This window comes from Tenrec ecaudatus, chromosome 1 (assembly GCF_050624435.1).
Source record: "Tenrec ecaudatus isolate mTenEca1 chromosome 1, mTenEca1.hap1, whole genome shotgun sequence".
NCBI classification, from domain to species: Eukaryota; Metazoa; Chordata; class Mammalia; order Afrosoricida; family Tenrecidae; genus Tenrec; species Tenrec ecaudatus.
In genome coordinates this window covers 232,833,228-232,859,452 of record NC_134530.1, presented here as the reverse complement: position 1 = coordinate 232,859,452, position 26,225 = coordinate 232,833,228, and the positions used below count along the sequence as shown (strand labels likewise).

The 26,225-nt window shown below is 41.8% G+C and overlaps 1 protein-coding gene across 6 annotated transcripts in view; it reads right to left on the bottom strand.

The window, feature by feature from the left end:
* RPS6KC1 (ribosomal protein S6 kinase C1) overlaps positions 1 to 26,225 on the bottom strand; it is a 216,641-nt gene that overhangs the window by 103,394 nt on the left and 87,022 nt on the right. For all 6 annotated transcript variants that reach the window (XM_075530269.1, XM_075530262.1, XM_075530275.1 and 3 more), the window contains one exon: positions 1,072 to 1,187. In XM_075530269.1, the coding sequence (XP_075386384.1) occupies positions 1,072 to 1,187 (116 nt within the window). The remainder of the gene's footprint in view (positions 1 to 1,071; positions 1,188 to 26,225) is intronic.

Here is a 26,225-nt window from a genome sequence, read left to right as displayed (position 1 = left end):
GCTTCAAGTGCTTGTTCTTCCTTTTTATTAATCATCTCTGAGTTTCAATTATGCTATCATCTTCATTTTTCAGATATAGAAATTGAGACTCTGAGGTGGGAGTCAGTATTTTGTCCAATTATATGGCTTCAAATGGCAGAGCCACGATATAACCAAACCTGCCTGACCCTTTGATCAATGAAGAAAAGAGACTAAAAACTTTTCACATCTCTGTAAGATAGGATTCTTATACTGCAACAGGAAAAAATTACTCTGATATGAAGGGGAAAAAATTAAAAATTTCACCTAGAAATTTATGAAATACACATAGGTATGACAGAAAAACAATAATAATAAACTACAATGTTTTCCGTGGCCTAAATATTCACCTGCCTGTTAAATATGATTAGGAGAAGCCCCCTGTAACCTAAATAGCTCTGTTATAATTATGCATTGATGGTAGAAAGTTGTCAATTAGTCTCTACTTATAGGATTTATGCCTATAATGAAATAAATTACTTAAATGAAATTATTTTGCTATGAATCAGTAAAACTGCATAGACAAAGAACCAAAACAAACAAAAAATGCTCACTGCCATCAAAGCAACCCTGTAGGACAAGGCAGAACTGCCCCTGTGGGTTTCTGAGACTGTCACTCTTGATGGGAGTAGAAAGCCCCCTCAGAGTGGTTGTTGGCTCCAAACTACTAACTTTATGGCTAGCAGCCCAATGCATAGGGACTGTGCCACCAAAATCCAAGCACCTATGTGTCGACAACCTAAATTACCATCATTCTAAAGTTGAGATTAGGGGAAGAAGAAAAGGGAAAAACAAGTCTCATTTTCTTCTTCTCACCAAAATGTTTTAAGAAAAACGATTGCTAAAATCTCAAAGAGCAAAATGTTCATTCTAATGAGAAGTAAAGCTGAGAAACCAGAGACTAAATGTAGTTACTCACTCACTGCCATCTAGTCCATTCTGACTCATCGGGGACCCATGTGGACAGGGGAGAACCGCCTCTGGGGGTCTTTGAAGAGACACCCTGGGCTTCCTTCCCACACTCAGAAAGGGCAAAGCCACGCACAGACATACCTGTGTAGCGTCATCAGGTGGACATCTTCTATACAGACTAGAAATACTTTCTGCCCGCATGAGATACTCCGCTGTCCTTCTCTTCACGGCTTCTCGACGGGTAGGGCTTGCCTCTCCTAACAAGAGAAAACAAACGTCTAGACAATTGGGAAATAACTCCTTGTTGAAGTTCTATTGATAGATGATACAATTCCATGGTTTAAACATATTAAATGGAGTTGTACTTCCATCACCACAATCAACTTTAGAACATTTTCTTCTTTCTTGCATTCATTATTATTAGCTCCCCATTCCTCCCTAATCTCCCCTGCCATAACCCTAATAAACTACTAACCCAGTTAGTGTCTCTATAGATTTACAATAAGTAACTACTTTTATCCAATCTGAAGAATAACTTCACTTTACCTAAATCACTGCTTGCTCACATCTCAAGCAGAGAGATATGCAAAGCTGGAGAAGACATCAAAGTTATTCACGTGAGTGAAGTTTAAATATTATCCATGAACTTCATTTACCCAAATTCTGATACTCTCCTATTAAGCATTATTAAGAACTTGATATATTTTACAAAATGAGTCAATATAGAAGAAATGTCACCTGAAAAGCTCTGAACAGAAGCCAACAAGATGAGCCCTGGTTCATACAGCGTAAAACTGTGCTTTTCAGTCTTCCAGTCCAACATAGAGGCTTAGCTGCCTCAGAAGCTTACTAAGAACGCTGACATAATATGATAAGCTGTGGACTATGGAAAAGTACTACCAACAACAGACTGGACTGGAAAATGCTCCTAAGGGCCAACAAACGATCCTTGAACTAACTACAGGCTTTTCTTTCGTGATGTGTTTTGTTTTGTTCTTTGTCAGTGGTTTGTTTTTGTTGTTTTGATGTCTGGTTGTATACTGTTGCTTTGTTTTCCTCTGTCTTGTTTTTGTGCATGTTAGTGTCTCCACAGGTCTGTCTGAATAGGACAAAGCTGGATGAACTGTCTGGAGGAAAAACAATGGGACCGACAGTTCCGGGGGGACTTGGGGTACGGGGAGGTAGGGGGGTAAGGAAGTGGTGTTAACAAACAGAGGGATAAGGGAACAACATGGGACCCAAAATGGTAGTGAGGGGGGAGTGGGAGGCCTGGTGGGGAATGATCAAGGGTAAGGTTGCCTAGAGAAGAGGTATAGCTGTAACCCAGGTAGGGACGGAGCATGGTAGTAGGGCAGGAGGAAAGTCAAGGGAGATGGAGGAAAGAGCTAGGAGTCAAAGGGCATTTATGGAGGTCTAGACAAAGACATGTACATGCAAATATATATAGGAGGATGGGGAAATAGATCTATGTGCCTATATTTATAGGTTTAGTATTAAGGTGGACGAAGGGCCTTGGGCCTCTACTCAAGCACTCCCTCAATGCACCCTCCCGACACAACCGCTGAAGCCAAAGCGGGTGAACAAGTAAATGTGGTGAAGAAAGCTGATGGTGCCTGGCTATCAAAAGAGATAGTGTCTGGGGTCTTAAAGGCTTGAAGATAAACAAGCGGCCATCTAGCTCAGAAGCAACAAAGCCCACATGGAAGAACACACCAGCCTGACTGAGCGAGTGATCCCAAAGGGATCAGTTATCAGGCATCAAAGAACAAAAAATCATCATATCATTGGCTGCACACCTCCATGATAGGATCGCTGAAGACAAATGGGTGCATAAGCAAATGTGGCGAAGAAAGCTGATGGTGCCCGGCTATCAAAAGAGATAGTGTCTGGGGTCTTAAAGGCTTGAAGATAAACAAGCGGCCATCTAGCTCAGAAGCAAAAAAGCCCACATGGAAGAACACACCAGCCTGTGTGATCACGTGGTCCCAAAGGATTCAGTTATCAGGCATCGAAGAACAAAAAATCAAATCATTGGCCGCACACCTCCATGATACAATTGCCGAAGACAAACGGGTGCATAAGCAAATGTGGCGAAGAAAGCTGATGGTGCCCGGCTATCGAAAGAGATAGTGTCTGGGGTCTTAAAGGCTTGAAGGTGAACAAGCGGCCATCTAGCTCAGAAGCAATAAAGCCCACATGGAAGAAGCACACCAGCCAGTGCGATCACGAGGTGCCAAAGGGATCAGTTATAAGGCATCATGCAAAAAAAAAAAAAGAATATACACACACACACACCATAGTCAATGAAGGGGGAAGTGCAGAGTGGAGACCCAAGGCCCATTTGTCGGCCACTGGAGATCCCCTCATAGAGGGGTTTAGGAGAGGAGATGGGTCAGTCAGGGTGCGATGTAGTACCGATGAAGAACACAGCTTTCCCCCAGATCCTGGATGCTTCCTCCCCACAACTACCATGATCCGAATTCTACCTTGCAGGACTGGATAGGGCAGAGGCTGTACACTGGTGCATATGGGGGATGGAGGCACAGGGAATCCAGGGTGGATGATACCTTCGGGACCAGAGGTGTGAGGGGCAATGCTGGGAGAGTAGAGGGTGAGTGGGTTGGAAAGGGGGAACTGATTAAAAGGATCCACATGTGACCTCCTCCCTGGGAGATGGACGGCAGAGAAGGGGGCGAAGGGAAACTCCGGATAGGGCAAGATATGACAAAATAACAATCTATAAATTATCAAGGGCTCATGAGGGAAGGGGGAGCGCAGAGGGAGGGGTAAAAAAGAGGACCTGATGCAAAGGGCTTAAGTGGAGAGCAAATGCTTTGAAAATAATTAGGGCAAAGAATGTACGGATGTGCTTTATACAATTGATGCATGTATATGTATGGATTGTGATGAGTTGTATGAGCCCCTAATAAAATGTAAAAAAAATGATTAGGGCAAAGAATGTACAGATGTGCTTTATACAATTGATGTATGTGTATGTATGGATTGTGATAAGAGTTGTATGAGCCCTAATGAAATGTTTTGTTTTTTTTTAAAGTATTACCAAACTGGAATGTAACTATCAAAATGATCTTATTTAGGGTAAAATTGAACTCATTCTGATTTATTTTTATAAGCATAGCTATTTCTGTTGGTTTGGTCTTGGAAACAAGAGTGCAACTGAAATCCATATACCATGCAATTAAAGTAAAATAAACCATTTACCCTATGCAGGCTTCAGTTTCTTCCATTACTAAACACAGTGACTTAAAAAGAACTAGTCAGGCACTACGGATGCGAAGGTTAAACACAGGGGATACTGGGTCTTCTCTCCAGAGAGAAAGGATACTCTGCTTTTATCCATTGTATATGTCTGATGATCTTACAAAATAGCATTTGAAGAAAGAGTGTCATGGCTGAAAACCAAGAAACTTCAAAATCATTAAACTATATGTATAACGCTGCTTTCCTAAATGATAGTGATTACTACCATGACTCATGTTTTTATGAAAGAACCTTAATACACAGCTGTTTTAATGTATTCTATGAACTTCTGCACACAGTTAGGCAAAAAGTAAGCTGTTCTCCAGTGGAAAGTGTCCAGGGTTACAATTCAGAACCCAAATTCCCTGAGTCCTAGCTCTGCCTCTGACCAGTCCCGTGATGTCAACTGTATGAGACTCTTCATTTCCCCAAGCGGTGGTCGAGCTCCAATTATTGCCGAGATTAAAGGAGACCGCACACATACGCAGCACTGCCACAAAAGCAGCCCGCCGGATAAGAACACTAACTTGTAAGGTTTCAAATGTAGTTCTGGTTTGAAAAACTGGTTTTGTTCTCAAAACCAAATCTTACAAAATGTTTTATGAACTGAAGTGAAAAGAATTATTAGTTAAAGTACTTTTCCCCTGGAAAACACCTGTATTTCTGCCTGGTACGGTATATTCTCCCTGCTTCTTTCAAGAAATGTCCCTTTCTCCTCCAATTGATGCCTTTCCATCTCACCCCACGCACACGAGGAACAATGCTCCTCACCATGTCTTTGAATGAAAGCGACTACCTTGTTACTGAGCAGAGTTCCTCTAACCACCACCACCCATCAGCCCCCCATCATAAAGTGAGTCCATAAGAGAACCCCGCCCTCATGGTCACAGCAGAAAGAAAGGAGGAAGTGGCCCAACACATGCTGGGCTAATCGGTCCTGTTATTGAAGCGGGAAATACTAGGGTCGGTAATTGCCAGCAGCCACAGCTTCTGCCAGGGTGGAAAAGGGCCGTCTGAAAGATGGCAGAGAGCAGCAGATGAGAGACAAATAAGAAGTCCTAGTGTTACTGTCGTTGATTTCAATCGAACCTACATCCCTGCTCTTCTTCATCCACCCAAAACAAAACCCCTTACCACTGAATCAACTCAGACTCACAGCCACCCTGGACGGCAGAGGCGACTGGTCCACAGCACTGCCAACACCGTCCATCTTTACAAGGGCAAAGAGCCTTTCTCCCAAAAAGGGCTGCTTGGTTTGAACAGCCAACCTCGACGTTAGCAACCCAAAGATGAACCCACTGTTACTGCCAGGGCTCTCTTTCCCTAGAGCAGTGCAAACACAAATTTCAAAGAAATACTGCCACCGTTTGGGATTGCAATTTTTCTATAGGACTTTACTTCCACAATTTTTACAATACCAATCAATCTCTTCTTTGCTCAACGAGTAACTCACAAATGCAAATTGGTCTTGATGAGAAAAATATCTCTACTAAATGTTAACTCTAGAACACTCCACAGGTATTAAATCTTTAACCAACTCCAACTCCTCAAAATATCAATTAAGTTGCATGCTTCCTGTTCCTATTATTAAAATTTATGTAATGTCTAAATCAAAGGTTTTTAAGTTTTTTTTTTAATTCAGTTGAAACATGAATGGAATTGCTTTGTGAAAATCACCTCTGCAACATATTCTGAAGATAAAACGTTCCAATGTGTAATCAATCTTAAGTATTCCTGTGAATACTTACTTTGTTTGGGGCTTTTTATTATTATTTTGCCTCTGCTATTCCCAGTACCCGAGGCGGCGGCCTGGTGGTACAGCGCTGGGCAGCCCTCCCCTCGGTGCCAGTCAGAAATGACTCGATGGTAGTGAGCTTGTTTTTGGTTTAGTCCCAGTATCATTAGTTCTTCTTGTTTTAGGATATGTCTTTCAAGTTCTAATCCTTATTCAAACTGTGTGATTCTTCAGACTCAACACCATAAGAGGCATGTTGCAACTTTGGTAAAAAATCAAAATTTGCTGAATTCAAGAAAAATCTATTGGATTTCAAAATAATATGGAGAATTCAAAAATTCCAAGATGATGGGACACCTGATTAGAATTAAAACCTTAATTTTTAATCAAATCACCATTTTTTAAAAACGTTTTATTAGGGGCTCATACAACTCTTATCACAGTCCATACATATACATACATCAATTGTATAAAGCAGATCTGTACATTCTTTGACCTAATCATTTTCTTTTCTTTCTTTCTTTCTTTTTTTTTTCTTTTTCCCTTTTCTTTTTTTTACATCTTATTAGGGACTCATACAACTCTTATCACAATCCATTCATATACATACATCAATTGTATAAAGCACATCCATACATTCCCCGCCCCAATCATTCTCAAAGCATTTGCTCTCCACTTAAGCCCTTGGCATCAGGTCCTCTTTTTTTTCCCCCTCCCTCCCCGCTACCCCCTCCCTCATGTGCCCTTGGTAATTTATACATCGTTATTTTGTCATATCTTGCTCTATCCGGAGTCTCCCTTCCCCCCCTTCTCTGCCGTCCCTCTCCCAGGGAGGATGTCACATGTGGATCCCTGTAATCAGTTCCCCCTTTCCAACCCACTCACCCTACACTCTCCCAGCATCGACCCTCATACCCTTGGTCCTGAAGGTATCATCCACCCTGGATTCCCTGTACCTCCAACCCTCATATGTACCAGTGTACAGCCTCTGCCCTATCCAGCCCTGCAAGGTAGAATTCGGATCATGGTAGTTGTGGGGAGGAAGCATCCAGGATCTGGGGGAAAGCTGTGCTCTTCGTCTGTACTACCTTGCACCCTGACTGACCCATCTCCTCTCTTAAACCCAAATCACCATTTTAAAAACTTTTGGTTCTCCTGCTGCTTCCTAAACAGTCTCCATAGTAACTAAGAAACAAAAACCAGGAGCCAGCAGCTACAATGGACTCCTGCGGGCGATAGTGGTTCCAATCCCACTGAAGCAGCACTGAGGTGATGGAAGCGCAGCCAGCTGTTGCCTGCAAGATTCCATATGCATACTCCCTATCCGCCTGCCCTTCCCAGCCCTTCAGGAAAAGGGACCACAAACACTGCAGCCAAGGACAGGACTCACCTCTCAGCTGCTGGACACTGAGCTGTGTGACTACCTGAATGGAAAAACAATGCATCGCTTTCCAGAATGATTCTGATTAAATTGATCCATGTACTCTAGAGTGCTGTACATGACAATTTTTAATCTTAAGGATATAATCAGTTTCTTATCACCCACTACTCATTTTTAAGAAAGCATATTTACGCATACACACACATCACACAATGATGCTTTTTTTCAAGACTCAGACTCTAATACTCCGTCTTCGATCGAGCTCAAGGAGCCACTGATTATTTCTTCAGTAATATAACTAAGTAGTCATTTCCTGTTGCTGTCAACGACACTCTAACAGTGACCCTAAGACAAAAGTAGAACTGCCTCATACGGTTTCCAAGTCTGTAATATCTAGAGCAAACTGCTATATTTTCCTCCCGCGGAGTGCCTGGTGGTTTAGGACTGCCAGCTTGGGGAAGGGGTGGAGTGCTTAGCCATTGCACCTCCAGGGCACGCTGGATTCAAAAACCAAACCCCCTGCTATCCGGTCGATTCTGACTCATAGTGACCCTACAGGACTCAGCAGAACTGCTCCTGGTGGTTTCCGAGAATATCAATCTTTATGGGAGTCCAAAGTCTTGTTAGAATCCTGAGGAGCTGCTGGTGATTTCAAATGCGTACAGCAGAAAAATACTTGATGCCTCTCCAAGTGGCTATGCAGCTGGGTGTGAAAATTTAACACTTTTTCGTCTTCCCAGCGGACACTGTGGTCCCGCCTCCTGGATTCCCCTGGCATTCTGGTAACCCAGTCATCCACTTAAGAGTCAGGGCGGAAGAGAAAAGAGAGAGCAAGATATGGCCCCCAAAAAGGAAGGTTTGAAGTAAAAAGAGAAGAGACTACTTATAACCCCCTCCCTGGGGGACAGACAACAGAAAAGTGGGTGATGGGAGACATCGGACAGTGTAAGACATGACAAAATAATAATAATTTATTGATTATCAAGGGGGGAGGGGGGTGGGGGGAGCAGGGAGGTAGGGGGAAAATGAGGAGCTGATACCAAGGACACAAATAGAAAGCAAATGTTTTGAGAATGATGATGGCAACAAATGTACAAATGTGCTTGACACAATGGATGGATGGATTGTGATAAGCATTATATGAGCCCCCAATAAAATGATTTTTTTAATGTACAAATGTGCTTGACACAACGGATGGATGGATGGATTGTGTTAAGAGTTGTACGAGCCCCCAATAAAATGATTTTTTTATAAAAGAGAGAATAGAAAAGACTGCAAGGGATGCAGGGGTTTGGGGGGGGGGAGAACTTCAAAATGTTTGTGGGAAACTGGTATGAAAAGACAGTAGACTTTTGCCACAGCTTTCTCTGTAGAAGGAAATAAAAAAGGCCCTGTGTTTTCGGGCACACGCTATGAAAGCGAAGGAGGTGGTGCTGCCACTCCTGCTGCGCTCAGTCTGAGTCTTGCACAGGCTCCCAACAGCACCACATGGCAGCTGAGGATCTGAAGGTTTGCCACTTCTGTCATTCCCAAGAACCACTAGGAGGAGGGTACAAGGAAGAGGGTCCCATTTTCAGTGGGAAACAAGAGACAGCTAATACTAGTTATAGTGATTTGTACTTAAGACTTGGATTTTACTGAGTCCTTGAGCTGCTAACCTCAAGTTCAAAACCACCAGCTGCTCTGGGGGGGGAGAGGCGATGCTCATAAAGATTTAGTCTCAGAAACCAGAGAGGCTGTTCTACCCGTCTACCGTCAGTATAAGGTCAGAATCCACTTAATGGCAGTGAGTTTGGCTTTCTTAACTTTCTTTCTAGTAAGACACCAGTTGCTTAAAAAGTAAGGATGTTTACGCTCATACATGAGACAGATAAGGAGAGATTTTGAGAAGTGCAACCTCTGAAAAATGGATCCGATTCTACTGAACTCATGCTGCATGCGGTATATGTTTGTAAATAAACTTATTACATGAGGAGACACAGGGCACTGTAGATTATCATGGGCCCAGGAGGAAGGAATCCTTAGATCCACCAGCTGATTATTTTTATCATTAAGGAGAGTCTCATCTGACTGTACTGGAACATTCTATCTAAAGATACACCAGTATCGTCAAAGAGTTTATCTAAATAATCACTACAAACATAATCATTGTGAGGTGAGTGTGTTACTTCTTTTTTTCACAATGAAGAACAAGAGATAAGAAATTCACTCATTCACTGCCATCAAGTCGATTTCTACTCACAGCAAACCTACAAGACAGAGTAGAACTGCCCCTGTGGGATTCTGAGACTGTCTCTTTTGTTGTTGTTGTTGGTTTGTTTGTTTTTAATCATTTTATTGGGGGCTCGTACAATTCTTATCACAATCCATACATACATCCATTGTGTCAAGAACATATGTACATCTGTTGCTGTCATCATTCTCAAAACATTTGCCTTCCGCTTGAGCCCTTAATATCTGCTGCTCATTTTCCCCCTCCCTCCCCACTCTCCCCACCCAGTGAACCCTTCATCATTCATATATTATTATTATTTTGTCATATATTACACCATCCAACATCTCCCCCTGCCCTCTTCTCTGCTGTCCCTCCCCCAGGGAGGGGGGTTACATGTAGATTCCTGTATTCAGTTCCTACTTTCTACCCCACATTCTCTCCACCCTCCAGGCATCGCCACTCTCATCACTGGTTCTGGAGGAGTCATCTGTCCTGGATTCCCTGTGTTTCCAGTTGCCATCTGTACCAATGTACATCCTCTGGTCTAGCAAGATTTGCAAGGTAGTATTGGGATCATGATAGTGGGGGGGAGGAAACATTCAAGAACTAGAGGAAAGTTATATGTTTCATCGTTGCTACCCTGCACCCTGCCTGGTTCATCTCCTCCCCACAACCCCTCAGCAAGGGGTGTCCAGTTGGCTACCCTTGGGCTTTGAGTCTCCACTCTGTACTCACCCACATTTTCTTTTGTTTTTTAATTTAGTAAATCTTTTTATTGGGGCTCATACAACTCTTATCACAATCCATACATACATCGATTGAGTAAAGCACCCTTATACATTTGTTGTCCTTCACCCACATTTTCAATGATATGATTTTATGTCCCTTGATGCTTGATACCTGATCCCTTTGAAAGCTCGTGGTCACACAGGCTGGTGTGTTTCTTCCATGTGGACTTTGTTGCTTTTGAGCTATACTGCACTTGTTTATATTCAAGCCTTTAAGACCCAAGACGCTATATGTTTTGATAGCTGGGCACCATCTGCTTTCTTCACCACATTTACTTATGCACACGTTTGGCTTCACTGATCGCATCAGGAAGGTGGGCACCCACCGATAGTAATTCTTTACAGGAGTAGAGAGTCTCATCCTTTTTCCCCCAAGGAGCAGCTAGTTTTGAACTGCTGACCTTGCAGTTAGCAACCCAACACATAGCCACTACGTGACCAGGCTCCTGATAAGAAAGTAAGGAGACCAAAATGCATTTTAAAAATACTATCTGTCGATTAAAATCTATTTAAAATACAAAATCCACTGCCATAGACAAGTCCTTTCTGATTCTGAGGAACCCCGTAGGCCAGAGTAGCATAGCACCGTTTGGTAGGTTTTCCAAGACTAGACATACAGACGTTGGAAGCCTTGTCTTTTTCTAGTGGAACAGCTAGTGGGCTGGAACCGTTGACCCTATGGTTGGCCTCCTCATGCTTTACCTACTGTGCTACCAGGATGCCTCTAAATCAATTTAAAGTCCTATGTTAGTCGTTCATATAGAAAAAGAACTTCCCCCTGGACTTTGTTATTTAAAAGGGGGAAAGCTATTGCTACCACATGCCAACTTTTATGTCAGGAAGCTATGAAGCTTTATAAAAGATGTAAGCAGGTGGCAGCCTAGCTTCCTTATTCTACCTTATATAAAAGAGATCAGGTCTTAGAAAGACAGATCACAAAAAATTTTCTTACCCAAGGATTTCTTTGCAAAATAAAGGCCTCTTCTCATTTTACCTGTTTTTAAAGAGATTTATTTTTTAGTAATGGAACTAATGAAAAGATGTGTCATGACCTAAAATAAAAGTAATTCTTCTAATTCTATTATCCTACTCTCGGTCACTAAAATAATCATTATAAAACTAACTCCCTCATCATTTGTTTCATAAAGGAAACTGTAAGCAGAAGAACGGACTGAGACAGATTTCTTGAGAGATGATCTAGTTATGACCTTAATAGAAAAATGTAAAGGATTTCTAGGGGTGCTGTGACCATACTTTATTTCTGTCACATGTCCAGAACTTAATCACCACATGGGACTCTCCTCAGTCCCATCTTATCTTCTTATTGCCCCTATTTGTTCTCTCCTGCCCACACTCTCCAACAGGCCCTGTGACCAAGGACTCTTGGTCAGGCAGGATTGGTTTTCATTCAAATGCATCATATTAGAAATAACATCTCAATCAACCTCGGTTTGCTGGAATGAGTTTTTGTTTGTTATCTGTTTGTTTTTTTACAACTTTAGTCACATAAAAGAATACTTCTGTTGGAGATGTCCTTGGTGGCTATAGTTTTTCCTCAATGCTGATTTATTATATTTAATGCTGCTTTGTTCTTCTCAGGTATAGTCTACTGTCTCTGCCTGTGCGAAGTGTTCCGAAAACAAAAGGCAACCTTGAGAAGAGCTGCGCTTTAGGCGCAACACTGCAGGCCATCAGTCAGTCGTTGCAGTCTACCAGGAACCGGTCAGTCAGGAGATCACCTTCCCGTGTGCACTTAACCAGTCCCCGCTCTCTGTTTTAAAACCTGAGGCAGGTGACCCCTGGAAGCTCAAAGAGTCCCTAAAGAAAAGTGAAAGTGGCAAATGTTGAGGCGTTTGTCTCTATTATTTCCTTTTCATGTTGCTTAGTAGTTTTTCTGCTAACATTGAATGAAAGCTAGCATTTATCATTTGATACCTACAGAAGCAGTCTTCTCTGAGATTCAATCGTTCCTTTCTCCTATGCAGTTTAGTGCTCTTGACTTGCAATTTTAAAGGGGAGCCTTACCCCACACACCACCCTGCAGTCCCCACCCCGTTCACCCCGGCCCAGTACAAACAGAGGATGCACTGGGCTGAAAATTGAAAGACTGATGGTTTCAGTCCAACCAGAGAAATGAAGCCTGGCCAGCTATTCCCAATAAATTTGCCATTGAAAACCCTTCTCTGGTACCCGTGGGGTTGCCAGGACTGAGAATCAGTCCCAGGGCAATTGGTTAAAATTGTTTTCCTGAAAAACAATTTTACCCAAAACACTACACTTTTGGTGTAGTTTTTTTGGGTGATAATAAACTCTTGTCGAAAATAATAAAAATAATTTCTATATTTCACTTATGTTCTAAACTCAGGTGACTTCTAAAATAGCAAAGAGGATAACTGGGCGAGTGAGCGGGGCTGGAAGGAGCTAAAGGAAGGAGCTAACGTGTCGTCTTATGAAAGGAATACAAAATAAAATGGGGGGTGAAATGAAATGCTGTATAAATTTAACTTATTTTTATCTGCTGTATTAGTAAATAGACAAGTCCTCTCTGCTCATTCATGTACTGACTAAATGAGATTATCTTATGAGAAACAGAAACTCTTGAATCCACCAGCTGTTTTCCTTGATCTCATGATACTGATCCATATAATATCTTTCCCTTTAGGTGATGTGAAGTAATCCCCAGAATTACTATCATGTGTTGTTTAATCTCAGGCTTAAAGATCTGCGACCCTTTCAAGAATGCTAAGAACTGACAGCATTGTATACCACAGGAGCCATAGTGGCATAGTGGTTATGCAATAGGCTACAAAACTCAAGGTCAGCAGTTCAAATCACCAGCTTCTCTACAAAAGACTAAGCTTTCTACTCCTGTAAAGAGTTAGTCTTGGAAACTCACTGGGGTAGTTCTACCCCATCCTATAGGGTCACCATGAGTCAGAAATGACTCAATTGACAATAAGTTTTGTTTGTTTTTGAAGGGGGGTGTTGTTTTTGGTATGTTGTACACCAAGAACAGAACTGATTCATCCATCCTTCTTCAGATTGCTTTAGCCAAAAGAGCTCCGTATTAACACAACTCAAAAAAAAAAACATAATTCAAAGAATCCATATTTAAAGAGGGCATCACATTCAAAGCATTTAGGATAATAAAGAAAACCCCCTCCAGCAATCAGTTTTCTTTTTATTTATTTCTTAATCAGCTTTCTTAAAGTAAGCCACTGCAGCAGGGGTTCTCGACCTTCTCAATCTTCCTTTCATACAGTTCCTCATGTTGTGGTGACCCCCCCAATCATAAAATTATTGTCATTGCTACTTCATCACTGTAATTTTGCTACTGCTATGAATCGGGAAACCCCTGTGGAAGGGTCATTCAACCCCACAGGTTAAGAACAGTTGCACTAGAAGGGAAAAAAAAGCCCTCCATACTTATTCCTGTCGCATCCCTCCCCACTCCCCAGGGATGTCTAATAGTCATGAAAATCTATTCTGTTCCAGCCACGTCCGTGTTTACAGGCCATCTCAGCACTGTTATACAACAAAACATATCTGAGACCCTCCACAAAATTTTGTTTCAAAAACTGAATGCATGACCAAATGGCAAGATTTGCATATATGGAGATGCCCCAATTACCTCTTTCTCTTACTTCGTATCTTTCTATAACTGAAAGTTAGAATAGAAGATGTGTGTGGTTATTATCTGTGTGGCTTAACTGCATACAATGAGAAGTACAGAAGAACGCAGTTCAGAGTGGCATACTTGAAATAAAGAAATGATGTTTCAATTCAGTATTATGAAAAATCAGCATAAAAATACTCATGAGGAAAATACAGTACAAATATTCTAAGAAATTGCTGGTCACGGTAATCAGAATGAAGACTACGCTTTCTTTGTCTTTGATGATTACCATTTGAAAAGATGTATTTCTAAATCGTAAAAGTAGATCTGGCACAATTATCATATTAATTTTCAAATGAAGCACACTTTGAGACACTTAGAGAGCCCTGGGGACGCAGTGGGTGTATGTTGGGCTGCGATCCCCAGGTCGGCAGGTTGAAATCATCACCAGGAGCTCCATGAAAGAAAGATGGGGATTTCTACTCCTGTAAAGAGTTACCATCAAAAAAAAAAAAAAAGAGTTACCATCTCGGGAAACCACAGAGGCAATGCTACCCTGTCCGACAGGGTCACTATGAGTTGGCATTGCCTCAACAGCTGAGTGGCAGCACAGTTAGCTGCTATGAAATAGCAGGCTTCTGTTTGTAACACTTCCTATGAAAGAATTCCACTATAGGTTCACTCTGAGTCAGAAGTGACTTGACAGCTACTGTTATAGAAGATAGAGGTCTAAATATAGGCATGTACATATGTAAATATATTTATATATGATACTGGGGAAATAGATCTATGTACATATATTTATAGCTTTAGTATTAAGGGAGCAGATGGACATTGGGCCTCTACTCAAGTACTCCCTCACTGCAAGAACACTTTGTTCTATTAAACTGGCATTCCATGACATGATCACTGAAGACACAGTGGGTGCATAAGCAAATGTGGTGAAGAAAGCTGATGGTGCCCGGCTATCAAAAGATATAGCGTCTGAGGTCTTAAAGGCTTGAAGATAAGCAAGTGGCCATCTAACTGAGAAACAACAAAGCCCACATGGAAAAGCACACCAGTCTGTGTGATCATGAGGTGTCGATAGGATCAGGTATCAGGCATCAAAGAACAAAAAAAATCATATCATTTTGAATGAGAGGGAGTGTGGAGTGGAGACCCAAAGCCCATCTGTAGACAACTGGACATCCCCTTATAGAAGGGTCACGGGAAAGACGAGCCAGTCAGGGTGCAGTATAGCACCAACGAAACATACAACTTTCCTCTAGTTCTTTAATGCTTCATCTCCCCAACTATCATGATCCCAATTCTACCTAACAAATCTGGCTAGATCAGAGGATGTACACTGGTATAGATAAGAGCTGGAAACACAGGGAATCCAAGACAGATAAACCCCTCAGGACCAATAATGAGAGTAGCGATACCAGGAGGGTAAGTGGAAGGTGGGGGGAGAAAAGAGGAACCAATCACAATGATCTACATATAACCCCAAATGGACAACAGAAAAGTGGGTGAAGGGAGACATCAGTCAGTATAAGACATAAATAATAATAAAAGTTTATAAATTATCAAGGGTTCAGGGGCGGGGGGGAATGAAGAACTGAAACCAAGGGCTCAAGTAGAAAGAAAATGTTTTCAAAATGAATGATGGCAACAAATGTACAAATGTGCTTGACACAAAGGATGGATGTATAGATTGTGATAAGTTGTACGAGGCCCCAATAAAATAGATTTTACAAATAAATTAATTTAATTTTTTAAAATTTTATCATTAAGGGCTTATACAACTCATCACAATCCATACATCCATCAATTGTGTCAAGCACATTTGTACATGTGTTGTCATCATCATTCTCAAAACATTTGCTTTCTACTTGAGCCCTTGGTATCAGCTCATTTTTCCTTCCCTCCCCGCTCCCCCATGAACCCTTGAAAATTTAAAAATTATTATTATTTTGTCATATTTTACACCATCCCACGTCTCTCTTGGCCCACTTCTCCGCAGTCCGTCCCCCATGGAGGAGGTTATATGTAGACCTTGTAATCTGTTCCCCTTTCTCCTTCACCTTCCCTCCAACCTCCCACTGGCCTGAGGAGTTCATCTGTCCTGGATTCCCTGTATTTCCAGTTCCTATCTGTGCCAGTGTACATCCTCCAGTCCAGCCAGATTTGTAAGGTAGCATTGGGCTCATGATAGTAGGGGAGAGGAAGCATTCAAGAACTAGAGGAAAATTATATATTTCATCATTGTTATACTGCACCCTGACTGGCTCGTCTCTTCCCCACAGCCCTTCTACAAAGGGATGTCCAATTTCCCACAGATGGGCCCTGGGTCCCCACTCCACACTCCCCCTCATTCACAATGATGTATATATTTTTTGGTCTTTGATGCTGATACTTGATCCCTTCAACACCTTGTGATCTCACAGGCTGGTGTGCTTTTTCCATGTGGGCTTTGTTGTTTCTCAGTTAGATGTCCCCTTGTTTATCTTCCAGCCTATAGGGCCCCAGAGTCTACATCTTTTGACAGCCGGGCACCATTAGCTTTCTTCACCCACTTTGTCTTCAGTGATCGCGTCAGGGAAATTAAATTTTAAATAAACAATGTTTCTGTGCAATTTACACAAGACTTAAAAGTTTAATTTTTAAGATCTGAACCCTAAGTTACACAAAAGTAACTGAAGTTACTACAAATTAATGGTTCAGTCTTCCTCAAAGTGCTTAATGCTTTACCACTGAAATAGCAGTATCTTTCCATTTCAGGATTATTGGCTTCGCTTCCTTGACTTTACACTAGTGATCTCTATTTCTTCTGACTAGAATAACGTTTTTTCAGTGATTGCTAGTAATAAACTAAGCCTCTCGTGTTAATGTTTTTAAACTGGCTTGCTGAAAATATAGATCTGGTGATAGAGAAAGATTATCTGACAGACCATCTAATAAGACAAAACATGTAAAACCCCTTCGAAAAGCCTCATCTCTCTTTCTCTCCGCTATTGCTATAGAGCAGCTGCGCCTCACAGAGTCACATGAATGAAAATATTTAGACGAGAAACCACCCACTTAGTTTATTTTCCATATGACTTTCCTGTAATTATTTTGTAAACTGTTCACACAACAATACATAAAAACATCTGCAAAAACAGGTAATTAATGTGTCAAGTCAAACTAATGCATTTTTTATGGTGTCCATGCTTCGTCAACTGTAATTATAACTCTTTTTTAAGCAAATGATGATGTGTTTGTTGCAATGTGCAAGTGGTTATTTTAGATGCTCTGTTTACTGTTCATACAATCTGAATATAAAACTCCACAGCTACTTTACCCCACACATCAACGTTTTACCTAGTTTTTTGCAGGAGCAGAAAATGGCTCTCTTTTCCAAGCTATAATTTGCAGTAAACATTTTGGTCATTAAAATATGAGACAATAAAATAAAAGATGACACCAAAATAGCCAACAAGTCAAGAAACAAACATATGCCAGTGAACTACTCATGCAGACTTTCTTAGTTCAGTTTTAACTCCGATGAAAACACAGCACTTGATGCCAATGGGCTTACAGTATGCTAAGCTTCCTACCTAGATATTAATGGATATTTGGAGGCCTCATTGCTTTTAATAGTAAAACAGCCATCCCAATCGAGACCAGCCAAACACATGTATCTTCTACATGAGACCAACAAATGAAAAACCAAATCCAGCCCCAAATAAATAATGCTTCAGGTTCAATTTATCCTTCTGGATTCTGATTGCATGAGTGATGATGAACATCAACATAACCGTGTCTGTTACTACTATGACTATATAATACTTGTTACTATATACCAATAATCATTCCCAGATGCACATCCGTAAAGGTCTAAAGAAGACAAACCCCTACAATACTTTTTCTAAGGTTCTTTCCCTTTTTAACAAATAAAACCCTAGGTGATAAGGTACTCTGAGAGAACAAGGATTTCTGTCTATTTTGATAAGTTCTTTTAGAGCTAACAAAAAGTGGACCCTTGAGATTCAACCTTAACTCCTTCGTTTAATATGAATTGTTCCAAACTGAAGGCCTCCATTCTTAAATAAAATATAACTCACTGCCATCAAGTTAATTACACCTCCTACTGACCCTATAGGATGGGGTGAAACTGCCCCCTATGAGTTTCCAAGACTAAGTCTTTATAGGAGTAAAAAGCTAGGTCTTTCTCCTATAGAGGGGCTGCTGGATTCAAACTGTAGACTTGGAGTATCACATCCTAACATGTAAGCACTATGTTAGTAGGCCTCCTTTTATAAGAAAGGACTTACTAAAATTAATTTAAGCTTGACTCCTCTGAATAGTAGCTACTGTGATATCTACAGGTGCCTATGTATACCCTCCTTGTTTCCAAAAATAAATATCAAAAAAGAACTGCAGTAATTGACTAGCCTCAGTTGCTTAACCTAAACCTTGGGTCAAACACTCACTGGCGAGACTTGGAGGAAGAGTCTGATCGCTACAAAACAGGGCCCTAGTTCCAAGGGTGCTGGAGGAGGAAACATACGCTAGAAGCTTATTATTAAAGCTAGAATCAAACACAGAGTCAAATTAACAAGATGCCTCAGTAATAATTCCCATTACTTATGTAGCTACAAGTAGCAATGTGATAATGCATACATGTAATGCAATGCCATTTCAAACAGATGCCTAATGCTGGCATTGACTTCTTGCCTGTTATTTGCTGGCCACAAACCTTACTTCTTCAGCTCTTCTGACTACTGAATAGATGAAGGTGCAGTAAGAAGGCAGTGGATTCAGACTAACTAAAACGCAATTATAGTTTTCAAAGACTAAACCAAGAGGGGTTGCTATAAACATGGTGCACTCAAAAGAGCCTACGCTGCCTACTCAGCACAAACATAACCACTAAATGCACGCTCCAGCAGTTTCAAGTCCTAAGTCTGAATACAAGGTTCTATTCCAACAGCTCGGTCCAAACAAAGTCCGTTCTGAGGCAGGTCAAATACCTCGTTTTGCTTCCTTTTTTAAAAAATTTCTCAACTCTTATTATTACCAATATCTTCATAAACCTGATCTTGTCTTTGGGAGCTGACATGAAAATTTTAAAATCAACAAAAATGGATTGCAATTATGTATCAAGTACATATTATTAATAATACCAAAACAAAAACAAATTCACTGCCATCAAGTCGATTCTCATAGCAACCCAATACCGGATTTCTAAGGTTACAAGCCTTCCCAGAAGCAGGATAGCCTTATTTTACCTCACACAGAAAGACTGTTGGTTTGAATGGCCAACCTTGTCAAGAGAGCCAACAAAAGATGCAGACAAATAAATAACTAAAAATGCAGAGCGGTGGGGGTTGTTATAGATACATTTCAGCTGGGTTTTGTTTGTTTGTTTCTTCAGGAAGGAAGGTGAATACTATCCTGGTTACTCATCTTGGCCTACGGTGGAAGTTCTAGTTCTAGAACATGTGTCATACATGATGTCTGTTATACAGCATTACTGTAGAGCAGTGGGTCTCAACCTTCCTAATGCATGACCCTTTAATACAATTCTACATGTTGTGATGACCCCCACCCCAAACCATAAAGTTATTTTTGTTGCTACTTCATTGCTGTACTTTGCTACTGTGAAAGGGTCATTCCACTCCCAAAGGGGTGGCGGCCCACAGGTTGAGAACTGCTATCACAGATGGTTATTAAAGTCACATAATGCTGAAACCACCCAAGGAGTACAGTAAGGGGTCTAAGAAGGATGAGGACCACATTTTGAAGAACTTCAACCTATAAAGGCAAATTGGAGAAGTGGTAAAAGATCGGACTAAGAAAGTCTGACAAAACAAAGACCAGGTGGTGTCACTGGCCTCAGAAGAGACTTGGGGGAAAGAGAGGGTGCATGAAATAGGAACCAAGAGAAAGATAACAGTACACTTGACGAATGCTCCAAGTACTGAGGGGCCAGTTAAAACTTGTACCCATGAATTATGGCTTCGACTCTGCCCAGTTGGGTTTGATTTCTTCAAAAATAACCTGACCCAAGGTCTGCGTCTGTCACTCAGAAACAGAGGAAGTCACGGATCCTCCAAAACAGATGCTTCAACTAGTCCAGGGCGAGGCTGTTGCCAGCTAAATGTGACAGAAGATCAGAGATGCATAATGAATGAGTGCCACTAAGAAAAAGATGGAACCGGAAAACATGAGCAAGAAAGTTGATCAGTGAGCTAAGAAAGTTAAATGATGACTAGCAGATTTGAGTCAAAAAATAGTTTAAAAAGCCAATTCAGTATAAAGTAAGGATATTCTTTACTTTACTTACCTCTTCCTATAACCTACAAATTTCTCATTTTATTTAAGTAGTCCCAATTGATAGCACATACTAGTCATGCTTTAAGCACTGTTTGAGTTTAGAGGGATTATTCGGAACTGTCACATTTTTCACTTTTCTCAGTATAACTCATTCTAACCTGACTTCTCGGGGACTGGAAATTATAATGGGGAGGGATGAGATTTTACCAACAGTGCAAACCTAGCATGCATCTCCTCCAAGGGCCCGACACCAACCAACTACACAAAAAATGCGATCTGGCATGGTGGTTCCCAGTCTCTGCTTCCACTTGCTCTGGGCGATCTGGGGGTTTCTTCTTCACTTTCCTGCTGTGCTTCTCTTTCAGTGAGAAAGAAGGTATTTTTGGCTCAAAGTCATTCAAGACAATGATTTTACTGCAAGAGTACACAGGATTTACAGACGTTTTCCCACATATAGATGTCATAGGCATGTTTTCATCAATCAGAGGCTAATTTAATCACATCATTTAAAAATAAAGCCAGTCATATGTGCCATGTTTACTCTGCAATCAAGTACTATTAAAAGGTAAGAACATTTCCTATGAACATGAAGATAATAGCAATGCTACATAGAAAGTATCATGAAATTCTCAAATTATGTTTAAAGGTTTCATGCATCTTCATTTCAAAGCCCTATAATGATTAAATAGGCAGGTCTGCCTGATCATATAGTATCAACAAATTTCAAAATTTAAAATCACTCAGACTACATTCTCTAAACAGCATGGAATTATGCCAGAAAACAGTAACAAAAAGGGGGAATTTTAAAAACCCAGGGGTTAGAAAACTAGACAAAATATGAGGGATGATCGAAACATTTGTGGAAAAATGGTATTAAAAGATCATGGGAATTCTCCAAGAACTTTCTGAAGCCTCCTCACACTTACACAGTTAGAATATACTTGAAATTATCCATGAATGTGATAAGTAAAATGAACTTCCCTAAAGATGTCAACATTGTAATCCCAAGATCTCTGAATATGTCACATTAGGTGGCAAAAGGAACCCAGCAGAGGTGATTAAGGTTTAGAATTGTGGGATAGGATGATTTATCCTGGATTGTCCAAGTGGGCCCAATCTAATCATGTGGATCCTTAGAACCCTACAACCTTTCCTGATTGCAGATGAGAGTGAGATGTAACCACAATCAACAAGCTTGAATAAAAGGGATAAATGCCTCAGAAATCTACAACCAAAACAAATTCACTGCCATTGTGCCAATTCTGACTGATGATGACCCTACAGGACAGGGTAGAACTGCCTTGTGGGTTTCCAAGACTGTAACTGTTTATGGGACTAGACAACCCTGTCTTTCTCCTTCGGAGCAGCTAGTGATTTTGAGCCACGGATCTTTCAGACGGCAGCCCAACGTGAAACCGCTACACCACCCCTCAAAAGTCACCCCTTAACAAAGTTGATAGAAGGAAACATATACACAATTTTAATGTTGTTATCTATTAATGTATACAGAAGAATAACATCTTTTGGAGATGTATACTACATAAATGTGAAGGTCAAGATGTAACTTTTCAACTTTGTGTGTGTGTGTGTGTGGGTGTGTGTGTGTGTGTGTGTGTGAGAGAGAGAGAGAGAGAGAGAGAGAGAGAGAGAGAGAGAGAGAGAGAGAGAGAGAGAGAGAGAGAGATAGAGAGAGAATAAAGAAACATTTTTACTAAGGTAAGGTTCCAGTTCATATAGCCATGTATTTATTCCAAACAAACCTATTTAAACATGCCTCTGCCATGAGTGGAAGGCTGCAGACAAGTTCTCTAAGTAACACATCTGTCTTATCTCCAGAGGGAACCTTCAAAAATGGATCTATCAAAACTGGAGCTTCCCAGGAGCTCTGCTGCGCCAGACCGATTTTTCTTGAAGGACACACGGCAGTCATGAAGACTTACACAGATAAGTTGTAAGATCAAGGACAACAGCCTTGGTGAGAAAAAGCCAGAAGAGTTGTGTGAAGGAATTTTACCCATCACCATCACTACAAGGGCTGTCCAATGAGAACTTTGTTAAAGAAACTTTACTTCGTCCACCCTAAAGCCCTGATTTTTCCCCTTCAGGCTTGTTTTTGTTATCAAATCTCGAAGAATATGTAAAAGGAATTCTCGAGGATCCCAAAACTGCCATTTCACAGAATTCTTCCAGGAACTGTCAGAGAAATAGAAATACTTCCTTCAGAAATGTACAGGCCTACATAAGGGACATGTCATGAGACAACGATAGCTTCACATTTTAATATTTTTGTTTTTATCACTTCTCAGCCTTTGGCTAAGATCAAGCGTAGTATATTCTTGTTTAATAAAGGTTTCTGAGGTTTCTGTAGCAATATGAGTGGACTTCAAGAAGTTCATGAAAAATTCCATTATGGTTTCTTTTTGTTTTGTTTTTTTCTGCTGCAAAAGGAAGCTTTATTGTTTCCATTTGGTCCCCAGCTGGGGAGGGGCTCCAGGGCGGTGGCGCTGCGGACCGGTTCAGGCAGAAGGGCTAAGGCAGTCCATGGGGAGGCAGAGGGCCCCGGGCAGGTGGCTCGGCGCCACAGGTTCCTAGTCTCCTTTGAGAGTGAGCCTCTCGAAGAGATACTCGCCCAGCCCGGCCTGGGGGCTGGCCAGCCTGCGGAGGTTGGTCAGGTGGTCGCCCATCTTCTTGAGGAGTTTCACCTCCTTGTCCAGGAAGTGGTTCTCCAGAAAGTCACAGAGATGAGGGTCGGCGTGAGTGGACCCCACGGCATGCAGGTCCAGAAGGGCCTGGTTGAGTTTTTTCTCCAGGGCTAGGGCAGCTTCCATGGCGTCCAGAGCTCGACCCCACTCATCTTGAGACGGCTTCTGCACATCCTGAAAGAGCGCGCGGCCGCCGCGCTGGTTCTGCAGCTTCAAGAGACGCTCGGCCCCCTCGCGCTTCTCCTTCGCCAGCTCGCGGAAGAAGTGCCCCCCGCCTTCCAAGGCCACATCGTCGCGGTCGAAGAAGCAGCCCAGAGAGAGGCAGGTGTCAGAGGCCCGCAGGTGCAGGGTGACCAGACGGTGGACGCCAGCCTCCGCGTCGGCGGAATAATTCTGACGGATCTGAGAGCTCTTGATGCGTCAGTTTGGAGGTCACCGCACGCCAAATAAAAGTGTCCGCTGGTCCCAAGCGGAGGGGCTGGCCGAGAAGATGGTCCCCAAGTTACTTCCGGAAAGAAACCTGTTGCGCGGCGGAAGGTTGGCGGCAGGGAGTCCCCGGATCTGTTCCATTCAAACACTGGTGAAGCAAGACACAGATCCACGGGACCACGGGGCGAGCTTTCCATTAGGTTTTAATACTGTTTTTCCACCCACTTTTATATACATGTATACATCAATATGTGTGCAAGAAGAAGTGAAAAAGAGTGGTTACAAAGCACAGAAAAAATTATTTTCAGAAAAAGGAAGCTGAGCTCAATGCGAAAACACTAAAGTAGACTTAACAGCTCAAAGCATGAGCTACAAACAGGGGGCTTGCAAGTGAGTGGAACCCCAAGTGAGCTTGACCAGGGCATTTCTTCTGGGAAGGAGAGGCTGTTTCTTGGGGATGGGATGGGGAAAGGAAACTAGGAAATAAGAGAGAGAGGTAAGGATCCGGCAAACCAAGAAAGAACTATACCAACCCCTCTCCCACCACGGTCCATAAAACCAACAGCACAGATGAGTGAGCCAACACTAGAGGGTGCTCTCAAGCCAGGACATGAGACTAGAAAACTGACCTCTCCAATTAACAGAAATCACCTTTGGAGAAGAGTGACTTCAAGAGAACTTGCGAAGCTGCCCCTGGTGCTGGCCACGCTTTTGTTTCTTCCAGGTGCCAATTACAAAGGAGTGTTGCATGTGTGAAAATTCACCCAGCTATGGGCTTCTGTAGGAGCCCTGGTGGTGTGGGCTGTGCACTGAGCTAACTGCAAGGTCTGCTGTTCGAACCTACTAGGGTCGACTGTTCAAACTGACCAGCCACTCTGTGGAAGAAAAATGAGACTGTCTACTCCCATAAAGTCACAGAAACCCAAAGGAGTTTGTTGCAGGTTGTGGAATATTGTATCCTGTGACTTTGCTGAATTTGAAATCAACTCGACGGCAGTGAGTTTTTATCTATTTATAAACATTTCTATACATATAATTATACTTCTACTAAAAGTTTTTTTAAAAAGGTAAGGATGTATGTTCTTTTGAGATTATCTAAGAAACATAATGAAACAAGCTTGGTTTAAATCATGTTATTGGGGCTCATACAACTCTTATCACAATCCACACATACATCAATTGTGTAAGCACACATACATTCGTTGCCCTCATCTTTCTCAAAACTCTCGCTTTCCGCTTGGGCTCCTGGAATCAGCTCCACGTTTTTCTTCGCCATTCCCTTCCCACTCCTCCCTCCCTCGTGATCCCTTGATAATTTATAAATTATTATTTTATCATATCTTACACTACCCGACATCTCCCTTCACCCACTTTTCTGTTGTCCATCCCCCAGGGAGGAGGTTATATGTAGATCCTTGTAATCGGTTCTCCCTTTCTACCCCCCGCTTCCCTTTTCCCTCCAAGTATCACCATCCTCACCACAGGTCCTGAGGGATTCATCTGTCCAGGATTCCCTGTTTCCAGTTCTCATCTGCACTACTGTGCATCCTCTGGTTTGCAAGGCAGAATTGGGATCATGATAGTGGGCGGGGAGGAAGAGTTTAAGAACTAGAGGAAGGTTGTGAGTTTCATCAGTGCTAGACGCTGCACCCTGCGTGACTCATCTCCTCCCCACTCCCCCTCTGCAAGGGGTAAACCATGAAGTGGCACTGTGGGAAACCCATACTAAAGAAGGCTAAGTAAAGATGATACTTTAATTTGTACTGGTTGTTTCTTCCTAATAACTTCTCCTTAGTCCACTCCTCCCACATTCCATAGTCCTGACTCCTCAGTCCACGTGGTCCATTCAGGATGGTTCTGCCCTCCCTCCTTCCCTGGAAGGAGCAAATAACCTACAGCTAATTTGTTTACTCCCTTGCTAGAATGACTTTGTTAGGAATGCATGACCCAAGTCAGGCCAGTTGGAGTCCTTCCTGGGAGTTTTAATGGAGTAATGGGGGAAATTGCTTCCCCTCTGGAACTATGGGGGTTATCTTTCATACCAGCACAGCAGTTAAGTGTTCAACTGCTAATTGAAAAGACAGTGGAACATACAGCAGTCATGAGAAAGATGTGACAGCGTTTCCATAAAGATTTACAGCCTTGAAAACCCTATGGGGCAGTTCTACTCTGCGCTACAGGGTCGCTATAAGTCAGGATCAACTCAACAGTACGCTTTGTGTTTTGTTTTTGTTTTCTTGTTTTGTTTTGTTGGGGGGGGTTGTCTTTTACACCATGAAAGTAAAGTATAATCAGAGAAAGGAGGTAAATGTAGGCTGTGCACAAAGACAGGGAGACAAATAAAAAAAAACAAGACAAAGACTGGGTGGCATTGCTTAACACCAGAATCAATCCATAAGTAACCCCTGACCCACTCATTTATGCAGACTGAAACACTCTTCTTCGTGAGCTTCTTTGAGCTGGTGGGGTTTGTTAACTGGTAGTGAAAGCATCTAGACTAACACAAAAACTAAAAGGATAACTGACCTGACTATCGGACAATTTTAAAAGCAACTCGCTTTTCATCTGTGAACATCGAGAATACATCATCTAAAGCCTTTGCTCTGAACCTATAAAATAGCTCCTTCTGAGTTCACGGGATTAGTAACTGCTTTCTCCTGTTTCAGGCACTTCATAAACCAACTGGAGAAAGGAAAGGGCTGAATGCCAATGGGGAGAGGAGACAAAAGAATAGGAAGCATATTTAATTCATTGCAAACCTCTATTTATAAAATCTCAGTTCTGTTTTAAAATGCTTTCTTCCACCCAGTTTCCAAACAATGCCATGCAAAAAGTCTTAACAAAGGCAATTTATTGAATTAT